The sequence below is a fragment of the Bombus flavifrons genome, chromosome 2 (genome assembly GCF_040668555.2).
Source record: "Bombus flavifrons isolate JBK064 chromosome 2, iyBomFlav1_principal, whole genome shotgun sequence".
In the NCBI taxonomy this organism is placed as follows: domain Eukaryota; kingdom Metazoa; phylum Arthropoda; class Insecta; order Hymenoptera; family Apidae; genus Bombus; species Bombus flavifrons.
Window position 1 is genome coordinate 14,838,454 of NC_138443.1, and position 22,527 is coordinate 14,860,980.

Below are 22,527 nucleotides of genomic sequence, written 5' to 3' on the forward strand. Positions count from 1 at the left end.
TGTAAATTTTTTGATAAATGCATAAACATCCAAATGTAACTGGTTATCGATATATTATCGTATCTTTATTAGCATACCTATTATCGTAAAAAATATAGGCGTAAAATTTGCTTATATTCGTTGCGAGAAAAGCTAGAGAACGCGAATTCATTTAGCGAAATTCGACAAGATTGATACAACATCCGATGCTAAAAGGATTGCACACATATAATTTTCTGAGTGAAAGATTAGGGTTTTATGTATCAAATCGGTTAGTTAAAGAGCCAAGGGGTAGTTTTCTTTTGTCATTGTCGACGAATTTCACACTTTAACCCTTTCGTTAGGATGCAATTAACGATTAATACGATAGTTCGTTATTGCATAACGATAGTATAACAGTAGAACTATACCTTATACACGTTATAAATTATTAACAACGTAAATTTTGTCTTTTATTCGAGTCATTCGAGATTGACACGTTGACTGCCATCAACGTGAATTGATTAAAGTATTTAAATTAAATAAATGTCCTTAATATCATACGTACTAATATATATACAGTCTTTTAAATGCAACTGTAGTCTGTTTAAACAAACTTGTTTTTTAATCAAATAGTAGGACAATCGGGCAGCAGTCAACGTATTACATAATGCATAACGAATTCTAAAGAAATATGCGTCAGAATAATTAAATTCCATAAATTATTTAATCTATCATGGAAAATATTAAAACATACCGTACGATATACATTATCGGGCAAAAATTTGAAATTAGTTAACATTTTCTAATTTTCTTGTTTATTCGAAATTAATGTAAAAATAAAGCAGATACGAATAATAATTTCCTTCGTTTCGACAGATTTATTATTAAAAAATATTCTAAGCTAATATTGTTAAAAGTTCTTAGACTCTATGAAACACATAATAATCTCAAACCTTTGACTCGTAATATATATCAAAGTAATATAACAAAATACAAAAATTGTACAATTCTAGACGAAAATCTCGCTTGAAATATTCACTGCTGCCAAAATGCAATGACCTATTCCTCGAATTGGATTTTTCTCTCATAGCAAATGTCTTCATTTCAAGCAATAATCTTTCGTTTCGTTACGCTGGCCACTGCTCTGTTTGCCTCCCTAAATAAATTATTCTGTCAGTGGTTGCGTCAGCAGGATTACTCAAATATTTGAATCAGCGCAACATGAGCGTCAATAACAGTGAATGTATTAACCAGAAATATCAAACTATGCTGTGTTCAGTCACGGTCGTTAACTAAATACAATTGGTATTATTATCCGGTGACTATAATAATCCGAAATTTTAACGGATGACTATAATCAACGTTAATGATCAACAGTATTACGTCAAACATTATTTACAGCTGTATCAAATAATTATAGTACAGCTAAAATATGAAATTTCCTTTATTAATTATAGTTAACGACTAATACGACATTTTTACGAGTAACTATAGTCACCTTTGTTAGAAAGCGCTCGATGTTGGATGATTATAATCACCCGCAGCAACGAAAGGGTTAGCGAAGCGTTAAATACGAAGTTTCACGCGACTAAAGCCCGATGTGGGCGAGCGAATTTTATCTTCAGCTAAATGTCGCAATGCTCGCGAATGCATCAGCGACACGCGAGAATTCGCAACAGGCGAAAATTGACCGTCGCGTCGTGAGATTATAACGTTGCGCCTTTTTCTATTTTTGAAACGCAAGTTTCGCTCACGCGAAAAGAAAAATCCACGCGACAAAACCCACTTGTATGCATCGATCCCGACGCCACCGATAGTCGACGAGACATTGCGAGCGTGGACCGGAAATACATCGAAGCCTGTTTAACTGCCGCATGTCAAGGTGCATCGACATCCTATGCATCGTACTTGCATTAATATTGCTTTCAATAAAATTACAGACCGTGGGGAGATTTTAGTAAGAATTTAGCTATCTTCTCATTCGTATCGACGTGGATACTTTATGATCGTCGGATTAATTCAGAGTGAATTAATAGGATTTTGTGGAGATAACGTTAAACGCGATCCTGAACAATTTCGAATTACGCGTAACGTAACGTACATTAACGCTATTAACATTAATTAATATTAGAACTAACGACTTGTAATGTGCCATGGTAAATAATTATATTAGACGCGTGTGTTAAAAATAAATAAATATATGTGATTATACTTTTATCTTGATAAAAGCTAACATTGTATATAATTTTGATAAAAACATTTGCACAGTTTCAACAGACAATAATTTTTCGAAACATCTTATTTTCACAGATTCGGTAATTCTCGTATCGATAATACAACAAATAATAAGGCAATAAGAATATAAATATAAATAATAATGCTATAATAAGGACGTAGATAATTCTAAAATAATAGCACAATAATAATAAAGGAAACACTATTACGGAAATAAATTACGTCATATTTTATCTTAATAATTACTATTACAACCTTTGTGTGTGAACAAATACGTAATAAATAAGTGTACCTTTAATTCGTCAAAATTCAAATATCTACACGTACACCACCGTTCAAAAGTCTTAGGACAGTTGTCACATTTGATTCAAATTTCGTAAGAATTAAACAACTATTAAGAAATATGGAACGATATCGTTCAATTTAATATCTAAATACGTTGAAATTTTTATGCATTTATGAGAATTTATGACTGCACAAACACCTTATACCGAATACACGTAACACTCGAAAATATGTAAAATATTCAAAATATAGTAATACCTCTGTAATATCTGATAAGTAGAACAATTTTCTATGTTCCATTTTTTTACTTATATTCATAGGAATATGAATTTACATAAAGATCCGCAATCTATTGGTGTATTGGTATATTATTTAAAAGACGCGTGAAACTATAAGTTCACATTCTACGTGAGATACTAAATTTTTGTTAAAAACAGATATTCCAAGAGTTTCGTGCAGATTTATGCCACATATCGTAACACAGCTATTCGAATTGATAACTTTTCCTGCATTTCACTCGCGTTTCCAATTTCATTCACTAGTAAGAAGTCACTTAAAAGAAAAACCCAAAAATAACAACTAACAATTTTTAAAATATATATATATATATGTAAATTCGATAGAATTTAAAGTTTTCACGAATCGATCGCCTGATTTCCAAAATATTACACCATTACATATATATATACACATATAGTATATATATTTATTTCCTCTACACAACTTCACGACAACACGATTTCTTCAGTTCCTCACCTGCGACAGTTGAGCAGGCACTGTTGTATTAAGTGGAGCGCGTGAAATTAGTTAAGTATTCGCATGAATCGCGGCTCAGCGTGGTTTCGTCGTCGTCGTTCTAAGCGTAGAGGACAGAAGTGGAAACGCACACACGGGACAGACGAGAAGATGTTTCAGCGACGCGAACTCGGCCCGAAACGCCGTGATTGTCGCCGATTTATTGCTCTAAGAACTTAAGATGAAACTCACGGGCCAAGGCCGCGTCCCTGAGAAAGGCAATACTGTGTTTCTTTTTCCTCTTTGGGAAATTCCGCACCATTTTTACACGCTCATACTCTCGCACACACTCCGATTATCATCTCACATTCTCTATTTTTCTTTTTTTTTTTGTTCCTTTTTCTCTTTTTATTCTTCACGTTTATTCACCTTTTTGTCACTCTCGTTCCTCTGGTTGCTCTACTCGTGATACGTTCGCGATTCGTTCATTACGCGGAATTTATTCGTTTCGGTTGATGCATACGGAACGTCACTTTCTCCAATTACATTTTAAGGACACGTACTTTGTTCGAAATGACATATATTCGATGAAAGTAATTCTCGCACGATACAATGCACCTTCTCGATTAACTTCATCGTTCGGAATTTATAAGAATTGCTAGTTCTAACATTCAGAGATTGTTGAATTGGCGTTGTTACAACTTCCTTTAAGATAATTTGTATGTTAAAAGATTGAAATATACGTAAAGAATATCTTTTTAATCCTATACAAATGTCAAGTTTCGTTTATATTCTTTTTTAGAACATCTTCTCGAAAACTGATGTAAGAGAATCGCACGAAACATAATTTGGATATTTTTATTCGAAATATTTCTAACGCGATTCATAAGAAATTTCTTCTTCCTTTGACATTGAAATCGAATAATTGACGATAGGAGGAAATTGCCTATTAAATTGAAACTCCGGAGAAACGACATTTCATATGCATTAACTAGTAATGGCTTCTTCAATGTCCTTCTTCACGGTTCTGATGATCGATCTCGCGTGAAAGCTTCGCCTGTCGCGATTTCAATCTAATCGCGGGCGTGGTAATTGGTGCGATTACGAGAACGATTATTCCCCTAACGAATAATAATACTAAAACCGAGTGATAGGCACACGGTTTTATGATCGACGACGAAGAGGAAATTACTTTCCGAGAGGAAATCAGTGAAAATGTTTATCTATACCGATAAGTCGATTTGATCTGAAGGAAACTTTTGAACTTTCGGGAACGTCCCTCGTTTCTCATTATCTTCTTGGTTCCGGTTCTCCCTTAAACTCGATACACAGTCGCGAACGTCGAACGGCATTGACTTTTTCATCTCTTCGTTTAAGTAGTCGTTTAAGATCGTTCCACGAGCAATACGAATATTTTCATCGTTTAACAAAGTTACATATAAAGTAATTATTTCAGTTATTGATACTTGCTCCTTTATTTCTAGATAGCTTTTTATTTGTCCGTAGACTGTTCTTTCAATATTCTTAACATTCTTTGATATCCTTCTTCCAGACTCCTCTTTTAATACGCGATTTTTTTTTTTTTTTTAAACACTCGTATTACTCGTTACTTGACTTGATAGTTCGTATGTGTATTACAAATGCGTGATCTGTTATAAAAAATAAGGAGATTGTATTTACAAAGGTTTTATTTCGAAAAATCAAAGTAACAGGTTCCCTTGAGAAGCGATACATCGACAGAGACATTTCCTTTCTTTCCTTTTGCAGCAATATCGGTGGTATTTGTCCTTTAGAAGATTCGCTTGCACAATCAGTCTGATGGTATTTTCAATGTCTGAAATCTGGAATGAATTTAATATAATTTTTCATTTTAAGCGATAAATTTAAATGTAAGCAGCAGGGAAGTTAAATTCTTATTATCATAATTCGTTCGCAGATCAAAATACGCTGAAAAACAATGCAATATAGAAGAGTTAAGAATATTATTACTCGATAATTACCTCGTACCAAAGCATTTCAATTTGGAATATTTTAATTCGAATATATCTGAATTTACTTATGGCGTTTTTATGAAGTTCGAACGTAACGTTCGAACTGTTTATTATTTATTTATTTATTTATTTATTGCTGCAATTATCCAAACAAAAGAATAACGTTCGAATAGGAGGAATTCTGCTAAAAACCAGAAAATGAAATTATTTTACATTCGTCCTTCTGGAAGGATGATGGAACCACTTGATCTTTTGCCAACGTTACCTTCCTCCTCCTTCAACTTCCTTATTTCTATAACAGATCATGTACGATAATATAAATCTTGTGAAATTCGATATAAGCATTAACGTTTCTTCGTATTTTTATACACATTGTAGAAATATACTCGAGAAATTATACTCGATGATGAAGTTTAATCGTCACGTTACAGTGTTTCTCGAGATTCTTGTCAGCGACTGTGAGCAAGATCAATATGTTTCATGCTATGAGAAAATTCATAGTACGGAGCTTGAAAATAAAGCTGAAATTCCAAATTAAAATATCCAGTCGTCATACCTATAATATAGTTAGATTCGATTTCTTGACGCCTCGATCTTTTATGCACATCTTACCGAAGAAATAAGTGGAAGAATATTTTTACTTGCTCGATATAAGCTTTATTTTTGTCTACCGGGTGTAAGTTTTATTTTTGGTTTCCATTGGAGGTCGCAGAATGTATTCATTAGTATTCTAACTAAATTTAGAATATCAATAAACTCTTTGGAAGCAAAAGTATGATATAAACTTGGAATTGTTTATCAGATAATGCAAGCTACGTCATAACATAATTTTATAATCACGCAACAATGATCGAAGGAGGAAAATTTAACAACGAATAAATGAAAAAAAGGGGAGAGTCTATGTCGTATTTGACATTATACAATTTTTATTCAAATTTTAATACTCTTTTAATAACCGCAAAGATATAGATCTTGAAAACCTTGTATAACTATCGTAGACGAAAAAAATAATTCTTACAACGTGCTTTTACTTCTTGAAATTATGCGATCTTCGTGCCATATACATTTTTTGTATAACGAATAGCGTACAATAAATTCGAGTGACCGTATCAGGTAAATCACCCTGTATATCTCCAGGTATCGTTAATAAAAAATTTACCGTCGATCGCCATAAACGCGCTATTATTCTCAAACCTCTCGCTTCAAAATGCATCGAATAACAACATTAATATCTACTGACATTTCCATGCTTCTCGAATATTATAATGCCTGCTTTGGCATTAAAATTTCAAAGTTAAATGTTGTTCGACTAACAGCATGCTTCAATCTATATTGACGCTTTCACTTTCATTTGTTCCGGAATGTTGAATTTCTAAGAAACACCGTGACGCAATGAATTTTCACGATAGAACGCTTCTCTATTGATCATCGCTTTAGAAAAGAAGAAAATGACAAATACAAAAGGGAAAAGAAAGGGAGAACAGGAGTCGCGCTTTATTGGACGTCGACGAAGGTTAAAGCGTAAGATTAACACGAGAAAGTTCAAAGGGAATCTCGAATCGTTCTGTTACGTTCGAAGAGAAATGGTCGAAAAATTTGGGAAGCAATGGAAAACCGTTTAAAACGTCGCCTTACTTACAATGAAGTTCGCAGGGAATTAGAAAACTTGAATTCGTCTGTGAAAACTTTAATACGCGTTTGCCTCGTGACCATCGATTAATCGTGATAATCTCAGTAAAAATACATTTATATACGCACGTACGAATAAATCGACTACTGACGTTACGTTACGTTACGTTACGAGAATAAAATGTCACGGACAATTTTAAAAAAAGTCGAACATTTCCACAGATATAATCGATCGTTTTCTTTTTTTCTTTTTCCTTTTTCTTCTATTCAATATATTAAATTGCGACTATTTGAAATTTCAATATACACACGCGTGCGAGACTTTCCGATATGTACAGGATTCGAAAAGATATTGGATAACGCGTAAAACAGATTCTTCTCCCTTTCATCGAAGCGGATATATCTTCCAGAAGAACTAAATTTTTATCGAGACAATTGTTATCGCGATATCGGGATTATCGATCGATTGATGCAACGAACAAGTGGCATGAAATTTAAATATCTTCTATTCGAAGTATTTACACGTACGTGTCTGTTTCCATATTCGTTAAGAGTTAAGAATAATATTGTATTATTCTACGATTAAAATTATTCCTATTTTATCTCTATATTCTATAGTAATCTCGAATAAACATTATTCCCCAGGTATTTGAAAAAAAACCTTTAACCGCACAATGTTCCAACAATGATCCCTTAAAATAAACTCGCAACTTCCGTTAGCTAATAATGAAATTCAACTTTAACATTAATAACGCTGTTCATTCATCCTTCGTTAACTACTTCGCTCCATTGATCGATCACATCATCATCGAGCATTTATTTATCGTAACCTTCGTTATTTCTTCGTTATAGCTTCTGTACAGATCTTAGAATCTAGGAAAATATTCTTTGAAACATCTACACGAACGTGACTTACGATTCAAAAAGTGCAAAATTCGGATATTATAACCGGTGCCTAAACTCGATCGGTAAGGAAGTTATGCAAACGCGCATCGAAATCTCCGAGTAATTGAAACGATTCGAATGCATCACGATCCTATTAGGCGATAGATGAGATAAGAAGAAAAAGAAAAACAAAAAGAAAGAACAAATCTTTTCTTATAACTTTCGTATTTAATAACACGACGATTTAACACGATTCGTAAGTATTTAAATCTCATCGTTCGATTTCACGATTTACACGTTTCGACGCGCGATATCACGCATCATCGAAGGATCTTCGCGAGGCGAGAAACGATAGAACGATCGCAAGAACAATCTTACTTGTGGATCGATTCCTAAAAAGAAACGTTCGCACATCGAATCGAAATTTCACACAGGTGGCTATAATCACGATGTACGTTAACGTAGATGACGACGTGACGGTTGGACGAAACTCAAAGGAAACGATGGCTGTTCTACGATAACTTGAACCGAGGATAACGGAACATAAACGCCGGAATGGAAACGAAAAACCGAACGAGGGAGGATCTTTTACTCTGAACGCAAGTTTAATTGAAATTTTTAATGAAATTCAAATAACGTTGGAGTTAACGAATGTTTCATTGAGAACTTGGAAAATTTCAATATCATTTAAATTAAAACATTTCCGTTCGTTCGGCTTAATTTAAATAAGCGAGACGAAGCTTCTCTCGATCGAATAAAACGTTCAACCAATGTTTAAAGCTATGTTTCAGCGTACAGTTCTGGCTTCTTCTTTCTTCGTGCTTCTCTAAATCGTTGCGACGTTCATCGAACGTAAGACCTGAGGTTTGTTCTCGTTAAATAATAGGGGCATTAAATACAATGGAAAATCGATCGTCCGTTCGATGAACGATGCACATTTAACCGGGATAGAGTTACAAAGGCATCGTGATTACGCTACATATAAAAAATAATCAGAACAACGTATCTTACGCTCGAAGGCATTTCTAGAATCGATTCACCATCGCTATATTGGATATACCAGCACTCTCTACTGACATACTTACAATTAATTTATTTGATATGCGGCCGTATACGCACGTACGATTCCTCGCCGCGGAACTTTTCTAATCTCGGTCTCTAACTCGATCACTTAAAAATATCAGTTTAATTACAGAGGATAAAAGACAAACGAGGAGCGGACACGCGCGAATACGATTTCTCTCGATCTATTTTACCCAACCTACTGTACATCCTATGTACTCGTATTTTTCACGCTTCTTAACGCGACGCTGGGTACAAATCGAAAAAATTCAGACGAATCGATGCGTGGATAATTTATAGAAATCGTTGCACATCGATCTAACGTTGATTGTTAATTTTGTAATATCGAGTTCCTCTCGCGAATCACTACAACGCTGCTAGATCATAAAATCGTTGAAACGTTCGAAGATCGTTTCTCATAGGAATTCCTTGGATCATTCGCCTAACGATAAAAATATATGCGGGTCGATAGAACTGGAAGATGAAAGATGGCTCTTCCTGATGAGAGCACGAGAAACAGATACACACGAAACACGCATGAAACAAGAAATTATTATCATCTACAATACGTTTCGAAGTGGTTATTTAAATACTTAATGCTATCGCGAATCGAGTAGAGAGAGACAAAGAAAGAGAGAGAGAAAGAGAGAGTATTTGATATTAAACATTCGTGAACGCGTTCGCGGGTGTCCAACATGGATAACTTACCTCGTAGACGTCTAAAGGTATATTATCGTAACTCCATCGTGTTGAAGAAAACGATCTCACGTGTCCGTAGGAACGAACGATGCTCGAACGAATACCATATGTATACGTTATACGATATAATTCGACAATAAAATTAGAGTAGTCTAGTAATAGTATAATATAATAAGCGACGATAGACCGTCTTTTTAAGAGCTAATTGGTGTTCGTACGTTGATCCCTTTTTTCATTTTGGTACCGAGTTATGATAATTCTTCTCCTCGATCGCTTATCCATTCGTTTATCATTATTCCCCCTATCATTTTTATCCGACCTCTGTTTGTTCTCGTTTCTCAATCGATTTTAATATCGCTCAAATGGGTGAACGTCGCTGCTTGGCTACGTTTCTCGAAGACTTCGTTACTTCCGATCATTTTTATGGATAGGCGCGATACAATGGATCTCTTGTCAATAATAGAATCCTTAAATCGCGTTCTCACGCTCCAAGCACGTGAATTCAATAAAAATTCGTAGGAAAAGCTGCTTTTAATGCGCCTGAAGAGAATTAAAAGTTATTGTGTAATTATATCGAAATACACCCTGAAGCTGCGTATTAAAAAGCTTGCAGAGGATTGAAATATTCAATTAGTTGTTTCAAATGGAATAACATACACGTGTGTTAGAAGGATAAAAGAATACTTGTGTTGGCATGGAAGAGACGTTAGAAAATTATTCTACGATCGATGCTTACAATTGTATTATTTTATCCCAAGACAACTTTTCTGTCCATAAATTTTGACGGAGGTACCTCCGTTATGGATTCCACATGAAACTGCCATTTAAGACTTTGTTGGTTCATCGACTGACTGGCGCAATTTCGTTTGAATCGGTGTTTTCCATCACGAAATTCCTGATTGTATCTCGATATCATATATAACGCTAGAAGATATGTCGATTAAATTTCAGGTGATCACGCAAATACGTTAAATCGATTATATCACGCTAATCCCACGTATGAAGCTTTTCAAAGTAGACTGTATTATCCAACTTCCCAAATATTTTTCATAGATTTTTCTATTAAATCCATGTATACTTTCCTTCTCTCAGTAGTTCCATTTTTTCTTGAAATCGTGTCTGTGATCGTGTGTACGCGTGTTTTCACGTGTGTGTGTATGTGTGTGTGTGTGTGTATGTGTGTCCAAGCAGTGCCAAGAAGTTCGACAAATGTTCACATGACAAGAAAAAACAGCATCGTGAAGAAACCTCTGTATCTTAAGAACAATAAATATTATATCAGTATTTTAACGTACGTAGAAAATATATGTATGTATATATATATATATAATATGTATATTAACGCGGGACTTGTTTCTTTAAATAGAAAAAGATATGTATACCCGATGCGACGAGGTATCCTAGAACAAGCGAAGAGAACAATTTAACAAGATAGTTTAAGTAAACGTTTGTATACCAGCAGAGTCGGATAGAACTTCTTTCCTTTTTAACGAAATTCAACAAATAACCGTCACGGTATATATTTCGCTTGTCGATCACGATTATCAAAAACGTTTCTTCGAATGTAGGCTCGTACAGCTCGAACGATCGATCGAGTAATAACAGAAAGAAAAATTTATGGAGGCACAACAAGGATAACAACGTGTTCTGAAAAATTTCAACGGACAACAAAGAGAATTCTACGGTGGATCAACGATCCTAACGGTCACGATGATCGAACGAATAATTCTAATTTCAATTGGAACGAAAAATTCTGTCCAACTCTGTGAACGCTAATCCCTAGAAACTACGTGTCCTCCGCGTTTGAAAGAAGGCGACAGCGTTCGCGACTAAAACGCGGAGGCGAAAAATTGTAAAAATCGCGTCTACGTAGAACGACAGAGCTAAATTGATAAAGATAGTTTATTTATACTTCGCCAACTCGTAATACCTAGAAAATGGAACGTAGAAAAATATAAAATAAAAAATCATACAAACGAATACGGTGAAGATTAGTCTTTATAATACATCAGCTACTCGATTTAATTTTTCCAATTATCATATTCCTTTGAACCTAGCCTCTCACTAATTCGGTTTCTTTCTCGGGCCGTACCCCGTCAAGTTCCACACCCTTAAAACTCGCCGATACGTTACACGCAACAGCGACGTCGCGAATGAGCAAAAAGTTTCCTAATTACATTTGAATCTTCTACACACGCGTGTATTATTCCTCGACATTCGTGCGACTATCTTCGAAAAAATTTGCGGACAATCTGTTCGCGCGGTTTCGTCGTTGGTAAATCAAGAGGAAATATGCGTACGCAAATTATTATACGCTTCCTCCCTTAGCTATACGAGAGTACGATTTTAAAAATATATACGTGTATGCATGTAGAGGCTCGTAATCGATCGAAAAAGTATCCTAATCTTTATACAACACATGTACGTATGTACATATGTAACACGTATGTATCTATGTATTGTTCACCTATGCAGAATGTAATTAATTTACACGTTCGTAGAAAGGGATCTCGAGGCTCCGACGAGAAAGGTTGGAGAGCACCTTGGTAAATTACGCGTCGACATCGCTAATCTGTCGATGGAATAAATATCGATTTATCACATGCGACTTACGCAAACAAAAAGAGAGAGATAGATAGAGAGAGAGATAGAGAGAGAGAGAGAGAGAGAGAGAGAGAGAGAGAGAGAAAGAGAGAGAGAGAGAGAGGAAAAACGAACGTGTATCGTTGATGACCGATGTCGATGACGATCGTCGTTCGTTCACCTGGATCTCCCTCTAGTTGTTCCATCGAAGATAGAATTTTACTCAGGATCAGCTCAGGCTCTACCAATTACGGCCGGAGGTCAGAGCGCGTTCTCCATTTCTTCTGTTGTCAGCTGGAACTGCTCTTGACCTATATAGCAGCGAACAAAGCCGATTTAACGATCCACTGGGAGCATTACGTAGGCAAAAAGGATTTCAGTATGATAGGATGTTTGATCGAATAGCTTCTCAAAGACTTTCTTTCCGATGAAGGACAGTCGATGGAATAGTTCTTTAGAAAACTTTGCATAATCTTATCGTCGGCCTTTCATATTACGGCTTTGTACAAATTGTGAGAGATAAAGCAGATAAACAATTTATTCCGAGTTCATGCAAATATACGACTATCAGGAGAATAGATATCACAAACAATATTTTTTTATTCTCGTTTCTAGGAAAATTTGCAAGGTCATTGGAGGATATATTTAATACTTATCTATATCAAATTGCATCAGAGTGCAACAAGAAATGGGATAATATGACCTAGAATTATATCAAAGATGAGAGTCTAGAATTCTTTCCTTTCCTTTGGATATCGGGCATTCCTTATTTTCGCACTTTATATACCATCTAAATTAAATATTTTCATGACCGATTCAAGATAGATTCAATCTAGATTAATAATTTCTAGACTAGAAAGTAGGTAGGAGAAACTTTCTTCTTATTTTTTTTTTTCTTTTTTGAGGTAATACCGGGAGATAAAACTAAGATTAATATAATCTTCAGAAGGAAGAAATAAAAATAACATTCTGATTTCATAAAATAATACAATATATGAAATAGAAAATGTTTTCTTCGCTCATCTGATAAAGCTATTAACGTAGATTTTTATTTCTCTCGACTGACCCTAATTTTTTACCATTCTGTGTTTCACTACGTCATCATATTCGCAACTTAGACTCGCGGAATATTTTTTCTGTAACAGGGTACCCAAAGAAAAAAATGGAAACACTTACTGCATAAATACGCCGCGAGGTCACGGTCCTCCGCTTGCAGGGCTAGATCGCGAGGTGTGTTGCCGTGTCGATCCTTGATGATTAAAGTAGCACCACCAGCCACTAACATGCAGCAAATGGAACGACGTTTATATTGAGCCGCTTTGTGCAGAGCGGTTTGACCTCTGCAATTAGAAAGTGCAGATCATTTTTTTTTTTTCGTTTGCTCTCTGTTTACGCGCCTGGAATAAATCTCTTCCTTGATCGGTATTGTAGTTTGCATATACTGAACAGATTTTGAAATATGAACAAAAAATTTTCCGATTTACGCCACAGCATTTATAGTCGGTTATTTATGCCTTGTGCTATGGTATAAACGAAACTAATTCTTCGAACTTTGAAATGTCATGGAAAACCTTCTTTCTGCCCTTTCGTGGTAGCCACGTTTGTTCAGTTTGTTTCTATCGCATCAACTTTTGTTCACCTTTTACCCGTTTCTATACATTGGACCTTCGTTTTCTGCCTGTTTTTATATAATACAACTTACTTGTCGTTGTCGATCATATTGAGAATACTCGATGGTGCGCAAGCGATGAGATATCTGACAATATCCTTGTGACCATATCTCGACGCTAGGTGAAGAGCAGTTTGTCCAGAGGAATCGATGGATAGAAGAGAGTATCCTTTCTCGTGAAATTCTTTCAAAGCCTGTAGATCGCCGATTTTCGCTGCTTTCAAAATACCATCGCTGGCTTTCTCCAGTAATCTCGTGTGAAACGTGTGAACCTCAGAACTCAAGCCAAAAAGTCTATCTCGTGGACTGGAACAAAATTATTTTTATCCTCCTTATACTTTTTGTATTCAAATTAATCGTTCTTCTCTGACTGTTCTTTTCTTTCTTAATTTCTAACTTTCTTCTATTTTATTCAATATAAAACCTTATAGGATAGATAGTATGGAGGTTTCGAGCTTTGTGAAGAAAAAGTAACGCAAAAAATTGATATTGTGGTTAGCCGAAACGGGAGAAGTGAAGAGATAAAGAAGAAGAGAAAAAAATTAAGTATTTTCAAAGGCTTCACCATTTCACTGGCACAGGGAAACTCTAGAAAGAAACGAACGTATTCGCTACGGTATAATACAGTATTAACTAGCATTCCTCCGCAACAGTAATCAAGAAAACCAAGTAAAAGGAACATCCTAAGCACTGGAACGAAATTAATTTCTCTAGAGTGGTTTGTTTGTAGAGTGGTTGTTTTCAAAGATATAGATTCCTGCAGCTAAAAGGAATGCGGAATGAATGGTTGGCGGTATTATTAGTAAAGATAGAGATTTCAAGGTGGAGATTTTACATAGAGATTTCAGATACACATAACACCGTTTTCTCTAAAGTTACGTATTTTCTTTCTGGTTATGTGAATCGACTAAATAACAACGCATATTTTATATCCTTTTTTATATTTCTATCTTGCACTGGTTACATTACGTTAAGTAAAAAAATTAATTTAAAAAATGAAGAGCAACTTGGTGCATACAAGAGATTCAATTTTACTTCATCTTGAACTTTTAACACTTTACCATTTTTAAACTTACAAAGAGGTAGAAACTTAATCTTTTTGCTATGTCTTACAGTTCAAATGTTCCTCCATCGAATATCTCATTGAAAGTTACATTCTCATATAAACAATTCTTATCAGTAGCTCTTCTTCAATAAAAAAATTCTTAAATAAACGTCCCATGGAATTACATAATCCAATCTTTGCAAGATAAACTTGTTATTAGTACAACTAGCTATAAACTTCTAATTATAGATTCATGTGCTGTGATATCAAATTGACTTTAACCAATGATGATAGCTTACCTAATGAAGGTAGGTGGTGTTTGATTTTGTGACTGTGAGACAACCGTGGCAGAGATTGATTTTGAGGAACTGCTTTGCTTGTTCGCGTCTCCAGATATTTTTTCCTCCTTCTTCACATTTGGAGATTCATCCTGAGGCGCGTCTTTATTCATCGATTCATGAGATTTCGCAATATCCTGATCCTTGTCCTGTATCTTCGTTTCAAGTGGTGTTTCATGTGGTGATTCAGGCGCTGCAGTTTCAAGTGGCGATTCAGGCGCTGCAGTTTCAGGTGGTGATTCAGACGCTGCAATTTCAGGCGCTGCAGTTTCAGGCGCTGCAGTTTCAGGCGTTGCGTTCTGTGGTTCCGAAACTGGCTGCGCCTTTGGCTCTTCTTTAGGCTTCTCGTTTGTCATGGCTGCATTTTTCGTTGGTCGTTCTTCGCTATATTACACGTTCTTTCTATTAATCTAATGATACGATTGCATTACCATTACAGATATCATGGACACACGGACGAATATGTGAAGTGGCAATAAAAGGTTCAAACAAGGTATTTATTTTGAAGCTACGAGTCATAATTGCGTAGCTCCTGATCACTGTTATTACATGCGGAATTAATTAATTATCTCTCTGTGGACAATATAGACGAAAGACAAATAATTATACTGCTATATCACATAAAAAGATATTGTTCTTTGTTTAAAGTGTATTGACTACTCGAAAACATTTCTCTAATTTTGACATCTCGTTCAATGTGTCATTATATAGATTATATAAATTATCTTTATACAGTATCGTTCAAGTTTGACATCATTTCGTATCAATCAACCGCTTTATATATTAGATTTTCAAAATTCATTCTGCTTAAAGCTTAATTATTAATTTATATTAAGCAAAGGAAATATCATACAATGATAAAATTACAGAAATGTCTTGTCTTAGATTAGACTCTGTCTACAGAATTTCTACTATAATAGAACGTAAACTAATAACTTAAAATTTTGTAACAATAGAATAAGCATAAGAGATAAAGCAAGAAAGTTATTTAAACACCATATGATGGAATTAATTTTTACGATAGTTCTATATAGCCGGTATATGTTGAACAAAGAACAACATTAACATGTTCCATCAACGGCTTTAATATTGTTACATATCGTTTTACTTTCGACCAATACAAAAGGCACAGTACAATGTTGATTACGTATCAGCAGAAGGATCATATGATAGAATCGTCATAACAAATCGATCGAAGACGATTCAAATAAGAAATTCTAATTCGATGAATGAGAAGTACCTTGGCGACGGATGAGCGGCTGCCGATTCTTGGCTCGTAGACATCTTCGTCCCATCAGGCTCGTTCGACTGATTGGAGGCACTCTCCTCGAGGACGTACACCGCTTCGACAGCTACATCAGTCACGTAATGGAGTTGCTCTTGAGCTCTATCAATCCTAAAGAATCGTTCCGCGGTACACGCTGAAAATTGATTCAAATGGTAAGTACGACGTAATTTGTGCCCAGAAAATTATTTACCTTTGAACAAATTTCTTTTTTTTTTTTGTAATAATTCTTTAGCAAACGACGATCCCTAACTGAATCCTTCACAACACTACTCAAGGCTGACGACCTTGATAAGATATTAAAAAATTAGTGAAATCAACGATAGCTCCCTTCTTGTAAATATTTAGCAATCTTCCAAAAATGTTTACTACTGTTTCGTGTTACTTAAGCATTACAGATAAATTTTTATTAAGAAAAGAAATCTAAAATTATTACATGTGGACCAAGAAATCTTGTGAATCGTAGGAGCAAACAGTCCGTATAGTCGTACTTACAGTCGAGGAAGCAACAAGTGTTCATGTTATGGTCTTTTGCCAGGATCTTCCTCAGTGATTCTAGGTCTGTGGTGGCGTCGAGATCAAGTGGATCTGCGATCCATGTGGTCGCGGCCTTCTTCAACATATCTTTATCGTGATGATACCTCTCGTAATCTAACATCTTGATCTTCATCACCGGCAGTTTTAACCTCTCCAGTTTGACGTCTTGCTGAGGTTTGCTCGCGTTCCTTCGTTTCGCCAGCATTGTCGCTTTGTTTAGCAGTTTTAGATTTATAATGGATGGCAGCAGTCGACAAGCCTCGCCATCGACCTAAGGTACGAATTATAGTTCCTTTTGTATACAATTAGGTATTCTAGTTGTATACAATAAATGATATTTGGCGTGCGATTAAATTTTTATTTCATGATAAACTGAGAAATTATCTCAGTTGTGATATTCTTAAGGTTTGCCAGAAGAATGCAAGAAACATAAATAAATAAAGTAATTTGAGCTGGACTTTTATCATAGACGATTATGTAATATAGTATTTTCTTTGTTCACGACGCCTGATTTATTTGCAATTTGTCTTCTGTATTTTTTTTTTTTTTTTTCATTACACGCTAAGCTATTATTTACTCGCTCAAACTCACTAAATCGCTATATCATACCGTTTAATTATCCAAGCTTTTTATTGCGCATTTCTTAAGTTTCCTTAATACACAAACAATTGATTTCAAACTTTACCTTATCTCCTAAGTCTAAATAATCACTCTCGCGAGATAATCACTGTCGTGTATCATAATCGAATATCCAATTTTTAATGAAATATTAGCATATTAAATTATTGTAACAAGTGATAATTTAGTCTCTGCCGCGGCGTCCTGGAATAACTCAGAAGCGATAAATGTCATTATAATTTTTTGATCACTCCAAAATAACATACGACGTAAACTCTCGCTAATCTTAGATTAGATCGATCCTTGAAATTATAATTAAATATAAAGAATTATAATTATAATATAAAGAAGTCGAGATTTGTATGTTTCAGTGAGATAGGTCGAGACCCCGTGAGAAAATGAATACTTGGATCGATACCTGATATTTTATCATAGCACTTGAGGATAAAAGGTTCCCCATGAAGAAAATTTACCTGCATTGGAATGGTCCTTGTAGTAACCAGCTTAGCTGTGCTACATTGAGCAATGCAGGTGCCGTGTCCACCTGCTTGAAGAAGCGGAAGCTGGTACGTCGTTAAACCAACAACCTCGATCATTCCATCTTCCGTCGATGGTTCTTTGGTTCCACTCGCAGCACCCCAAGGATGCGTTCCGCCGCCGTACGAAGCAATATTCAAGAAGACTATAGCGTGAACTCGATGCTCCTTCAATTTCGGTGTCATATCCTGGCCGTCGCAGTCCAACGTTACGAATTCTGAGAGATCCTTCCATTTTCGTCGCACGAGATCCTTACCACCCATTTGACCATAAAACATTTTGTTTCGTAGCCGCGAGTTAAATCTTTCTGGATGCGCCTCTGTAAAACAGTCGAATACTTTTATACTATTTTGTCTTTCCATGTAAATATTTGATCAACTTTTAACATTTATAGAAATAACATTTATGACTGGTATTTCAATAAGGGTCCTCCGCAAATAGATTTATTGGCTAACTTGTTTCTTAAGTTTCTTTTTCTTTCCTAGGCAACTTTATATTTTGAGACTCGACTAAAATATTTTTATGTCGATATGCTTGAAATATTCGTAACAGTCGGAATATCTAAAATATTTATACCAGTCGAAATATCTGAATTATTTATACCAATCGAAATATTCAGATCCGACAACTAATTATATTTAACTATCGTCATTTAATTCGAACGAGCTCAATGGAAGGTATAAATATACTTTTGTTACAAATACTTTTGATACTTGATAACAAAAAGATGTACAATGTAAGGATTTTACTTCAATCTATTAACCGGATCAGACAAATTAATTTGTCAATTAGATACCCAATTTCCTCACCAGTTAAAATTCTCCTGTTTCATAATTATAAAAACGTCTAGCCAAGAGATCAACTGGGTTAACGGATTAAACCTTGCAAAGAATTCTGTCACATCTTCTCTTAAAACTCCTCTAACCCCTAAACTATCGATCCTTCACAACCATTCACCCTCAAAACGTCCTTACATCCTCTCACTCTACATTCACTCTCGTTTCCATCCACATAGAAAACACACGGCCACTCAGGGGTCTAAAATATGGCATTTCAGTGAAAGACGTTCGCATGAAATATAGCAACAGGTTCCTAACTACTTTGCAGGGTTCTTCGACGGTTCAACGGTACCGACGGAACGTTTCTAAATAATTTAAACAAACTGTTGCATACCGCTTGGGAAAAGCTATTTCGGGAGGGCCGGAGGATGAGACCTTAGAGACTAACCTCGAGCTTCGTGAAATTCAAGGGCAATGTGCGCATCCACACCAAGAGAGAAGTAATTATTAACGACGTTCAGAGGTAGATTCTCTTTGCCTTTGCCATTATCATCGTCGCCTTGCGCATCAGGATTCCTCTCCACTACCAGTTGCCATCTATCCAACAACGTCGTATCGCTCTCTCCGATATTCGTCAAAATCTTCCCAATTGGCTCGTCCGTGTAACCGCCGCCCCATCCTAATGCCCTGGCCAGATCGTTTCCGGTTCCCAGAGGAAGCACGCCCACCGCTGGTGGAGGAGATGCGCCGATCTGATCCAGGATCGATAATACCCAACCGACCGTACCGTCGCCGCCACACGCCAGAACTCGTAGATTAGGAACTGTCTTGAATAATTCCAACCTGAAAGCGAGGAAATATTTTCTTTTTCGAGGAAACAGTTTCTTCTTTATTTGCCTTTCGCGTTAAGAGCAAGTTCTCGAAGGTATTCAAACGTTTGTAGACACCTTTTATTGACTGAAATTTTATTTACGCTGTTATGAGACTCGATTATCAAGATTGTATCGGTGAAATTCGAAATAAATCTGGAAACATATTGCACATAGAAAGAATCAGTTAGTACAAGCACATGTAGGTATATACCTCGCAGAGATCACAAAGATAGTTGAACAATCGATAACAACAATAGTCGATTAAATTGCAGGATTATAGGATATTTGTTATTGTCTACGTATATTATGCGATAAATAATTTTATAACATGGAGTATAAAGGTGCATGCACGCGCGCACACAAATATACATATTTAATTAAAACGTACTAGAAAATCAAACAACTTAACCGAAATGTGATTATCACGAGTCACCTAGCAGCGAATATTTGGCAATTAAAAATTATTGTCCGGATGGTTTCGTTGATTCACTGCTAGGATATCTCGAATCGTTCGAAATAAAATGAAGCTAACCGATTGATAGCTTTTATTTTCAAACACTTGATTAATAAAATCAAGCTGCAGCTTGTAGCGTATATGATACATATTTGAAGAATTTTTAACGCATTATTAAATGCGTTTCACTCGACGTAACAAATGTTTGTCATATTTTCAATCCACTGTAACATGCTTTTTATTCAATGTAATACACAAATATTTCAAAAGTCAAATTTCGGAAGACGATAACGCCATCACATGCATACTACATTTCACGATGTTTGTCCATACCTATACCAAATACAATTTTCAACAACAATATCGCTTGCAAATTAATGTTAAAGTAAAAAGAAAGCTACTTGTTCCTATTTTCGTTATCGTCAGATGTAGTAAATTTCATTTGCATAATTAACATATTTCAAATATTCGATGAATAGCGAGAAAAAATGTTACAAGTGGTTCGTTAGAAAAATACAGGAAAGTTGGTTGGTAGGTAATTTTCAAGAAATTTTTATCATCGTATGCATAAAGTTACGGTATATTCGTAGACAATGCTGTTTACTGTGTCGTAGTGAAAGCAACCAAATGAAACGCTAGAACTTTTGAATAAACTTTCGAAGGAAGTTCCGATAATACCGTAGCGACGACCTTTATTCTAAAAGCTTCACCTTTATTCAACTAGGCCTGGGAGCCAGAAAGTGCAACTTTAATTAAATCCCTTGTTCATTTGTCATATTTTCCAATATCCCTGCCGCCTTTTCGACAAGACCAATGAACTAATTCAACTGAATTTCCATTCAGTTAACCTAATTCCTTGCCATAACCCTGACTGCTGAAATAGAAAATAGCATGCAAAATATTTCTTCCCTTTCTGCCCTTTAAAACAGATCCTTCGAAGGGTAAATATTCTACGAATTAAGTGAAACGAAAGAAATTAATTAAATAAATTATATTCGTCATTGAAACATGAGAAACTAAACAACGTAAGAAAATAATACAGAAATTAGTTTCTCCAATGAAAGAAAATGTCGAGAAGCTGCAACAACGAAGAAATTGTTCGAGAGAAAAGTTGCCCATCGTAAACATCCACAATAACCAACGGTGGATATAAAATAAATTTTCAATTAGCGATATACGTCAAATGCGTTATACCTATAGATTATGTCTCACAATTTACGATTCCACAACATTGTGAAATATCTTACCACTTGAATGAACGCAGTACCACAGATCGATATACGTATACACCATCTCCGTTTTATCTTCTCTTATCTCTTATTAGAGTGCGGATATTTATAGGATATATCTCGTTTATGGAAAATCAAAATGCGTAAAGATTTACAAGAAGCATACCGTATGCGAACATGTGAAAAGATTGCAAGTAGATACATATAAAAAATCGTCACAATCGTACTACCGATATACAGGGTGGTTGGTAACTGGTGGTACAAGCGGAAAGGGGATGATTCTGCGCGAAAAAAGAAGTCGAAAATATAGAATAAAAATTTTTCGTTTGAGGCTTTGTTTTCGAGAAAATCGACTTTGAATTTTCGCTCGGTACGCGTGCACTTTATCGCGTCTCGTTATAACGTATCTCACTGTAGATCGTTGTCTTGATGGAAAAATTAAAAAAAAAAAAAAAAAAATTAAAACAAAATTTTTATTCTATATTTTCGACTTCTTTTTTCGTGTAGAATCGCCCCCATTCCGCTTGTACCACCAGTTACCAACCACCCTGTATTAGCGATTTTATCGAAACCTGCATGTAATTTAAAATTTCAAATGAGATATGTATAATTTTATGTGCTAGACTAGGTTAGCTGCGTAGTAGTAATACTTGTATGTGAATATCAGTGTGTGGAAGTATGTGTGTGTGCGGCGTCTCGAAAACAAATGAATGTAAACTGTTCAGTCGATTAACAGTCGGATATGGAAGAAAGTGCTGAGACGCGTGCAAGTGTGTATCGATAAATATCTTTGAAATCGCTTATCAAATAAATACATAACTATTCTGATATAAATTCTAAGTGTAAATTTAGTGTTCCTATACCATTATTTCGACTATTAAGATCCAAAATTCTCAACATTTCCAATGTATGTCAAACATTTAGATCCAAAACCGAATGTACCAACAATCTTATATTAAATCTTAAAACTGTTTCTTTCTAAACGAGAAATAGGAAAATAAAAGAAAAACCTCGTATTCCTATTTAACCTACTCTTCGTATTTAAATCGGATGAAACAGATCGCTATAGAAATTCGACATTTTTAAATTAATGTTGATA

The 22,527-nt window shown here is 35.2% G+C and overlaps 2 protein-coding genes across 8 annotated transcripts in view; both read right to left on the reverse strand.

The window, feature by feature from the left end:
* The window catches only part of LOC138190033 (transmembrane reductase CYB561D2), a 148,213-nt gene that overhangs the window by 49,644 nt on the left and 76,042 nt on the right, over nt 1-22,527 (reverse strand). The gene's annotated exons all lie outside the window — the stretch shown is intronic.
* Nucleotides 2,257-22,527, reverse strand: part of rdgA (retinal degeneration A) — a 59,725-nt gene continuing 39,454 nt past the window's right edge. The window contains exons 4-13 of one of the 7 annotated variants that reach the window (XM_069132442.1): nt 19,322-19,716; nt 18,031-18,413; nt 16,898-17,210; nt 16,358-16,538; nt 15,079-15,501; nt 13,768-14,040; nt 13,242-13,405; nt 12,201-12,376; nt 5,421-5,499; nt 2,257-5,057 (exon numbers count right to left, since the gene is read on the reverse strand). In XM_069132442.1, coding sequence (XP_068988543.1) covers nt 12,327-12,376; nt 13,242-13,405; nt 13,768-14,040; nt 15,079-15,501; nt 16,358-16,538; nt 16,898-17,210; nt 18,031-18,413; nt 19,322-19,716 — 2,182 coding nt within the window. In that variant the 3' untranslated portion in view covers nt 2,257-5,057; nt 5,421-5,499; nt 12,201-12,326. Of the gene's footprint in view, nt 5,272-5,311; nt 12,377-13,241; nt 13,406-13,767; nt 14,041-15,078; nt 15,502-16,357; nt 16,539-16,897; nt 17,211-18,030; nt 18,414-19,321; nt 19,717-22,527 lie in introns of all 7 variants that reach the window. The other 6 variants (XM_069132441.1, XM_069132439.1, XM_069132437.1 and 3 more) reach the window with 6 other exon arrangements.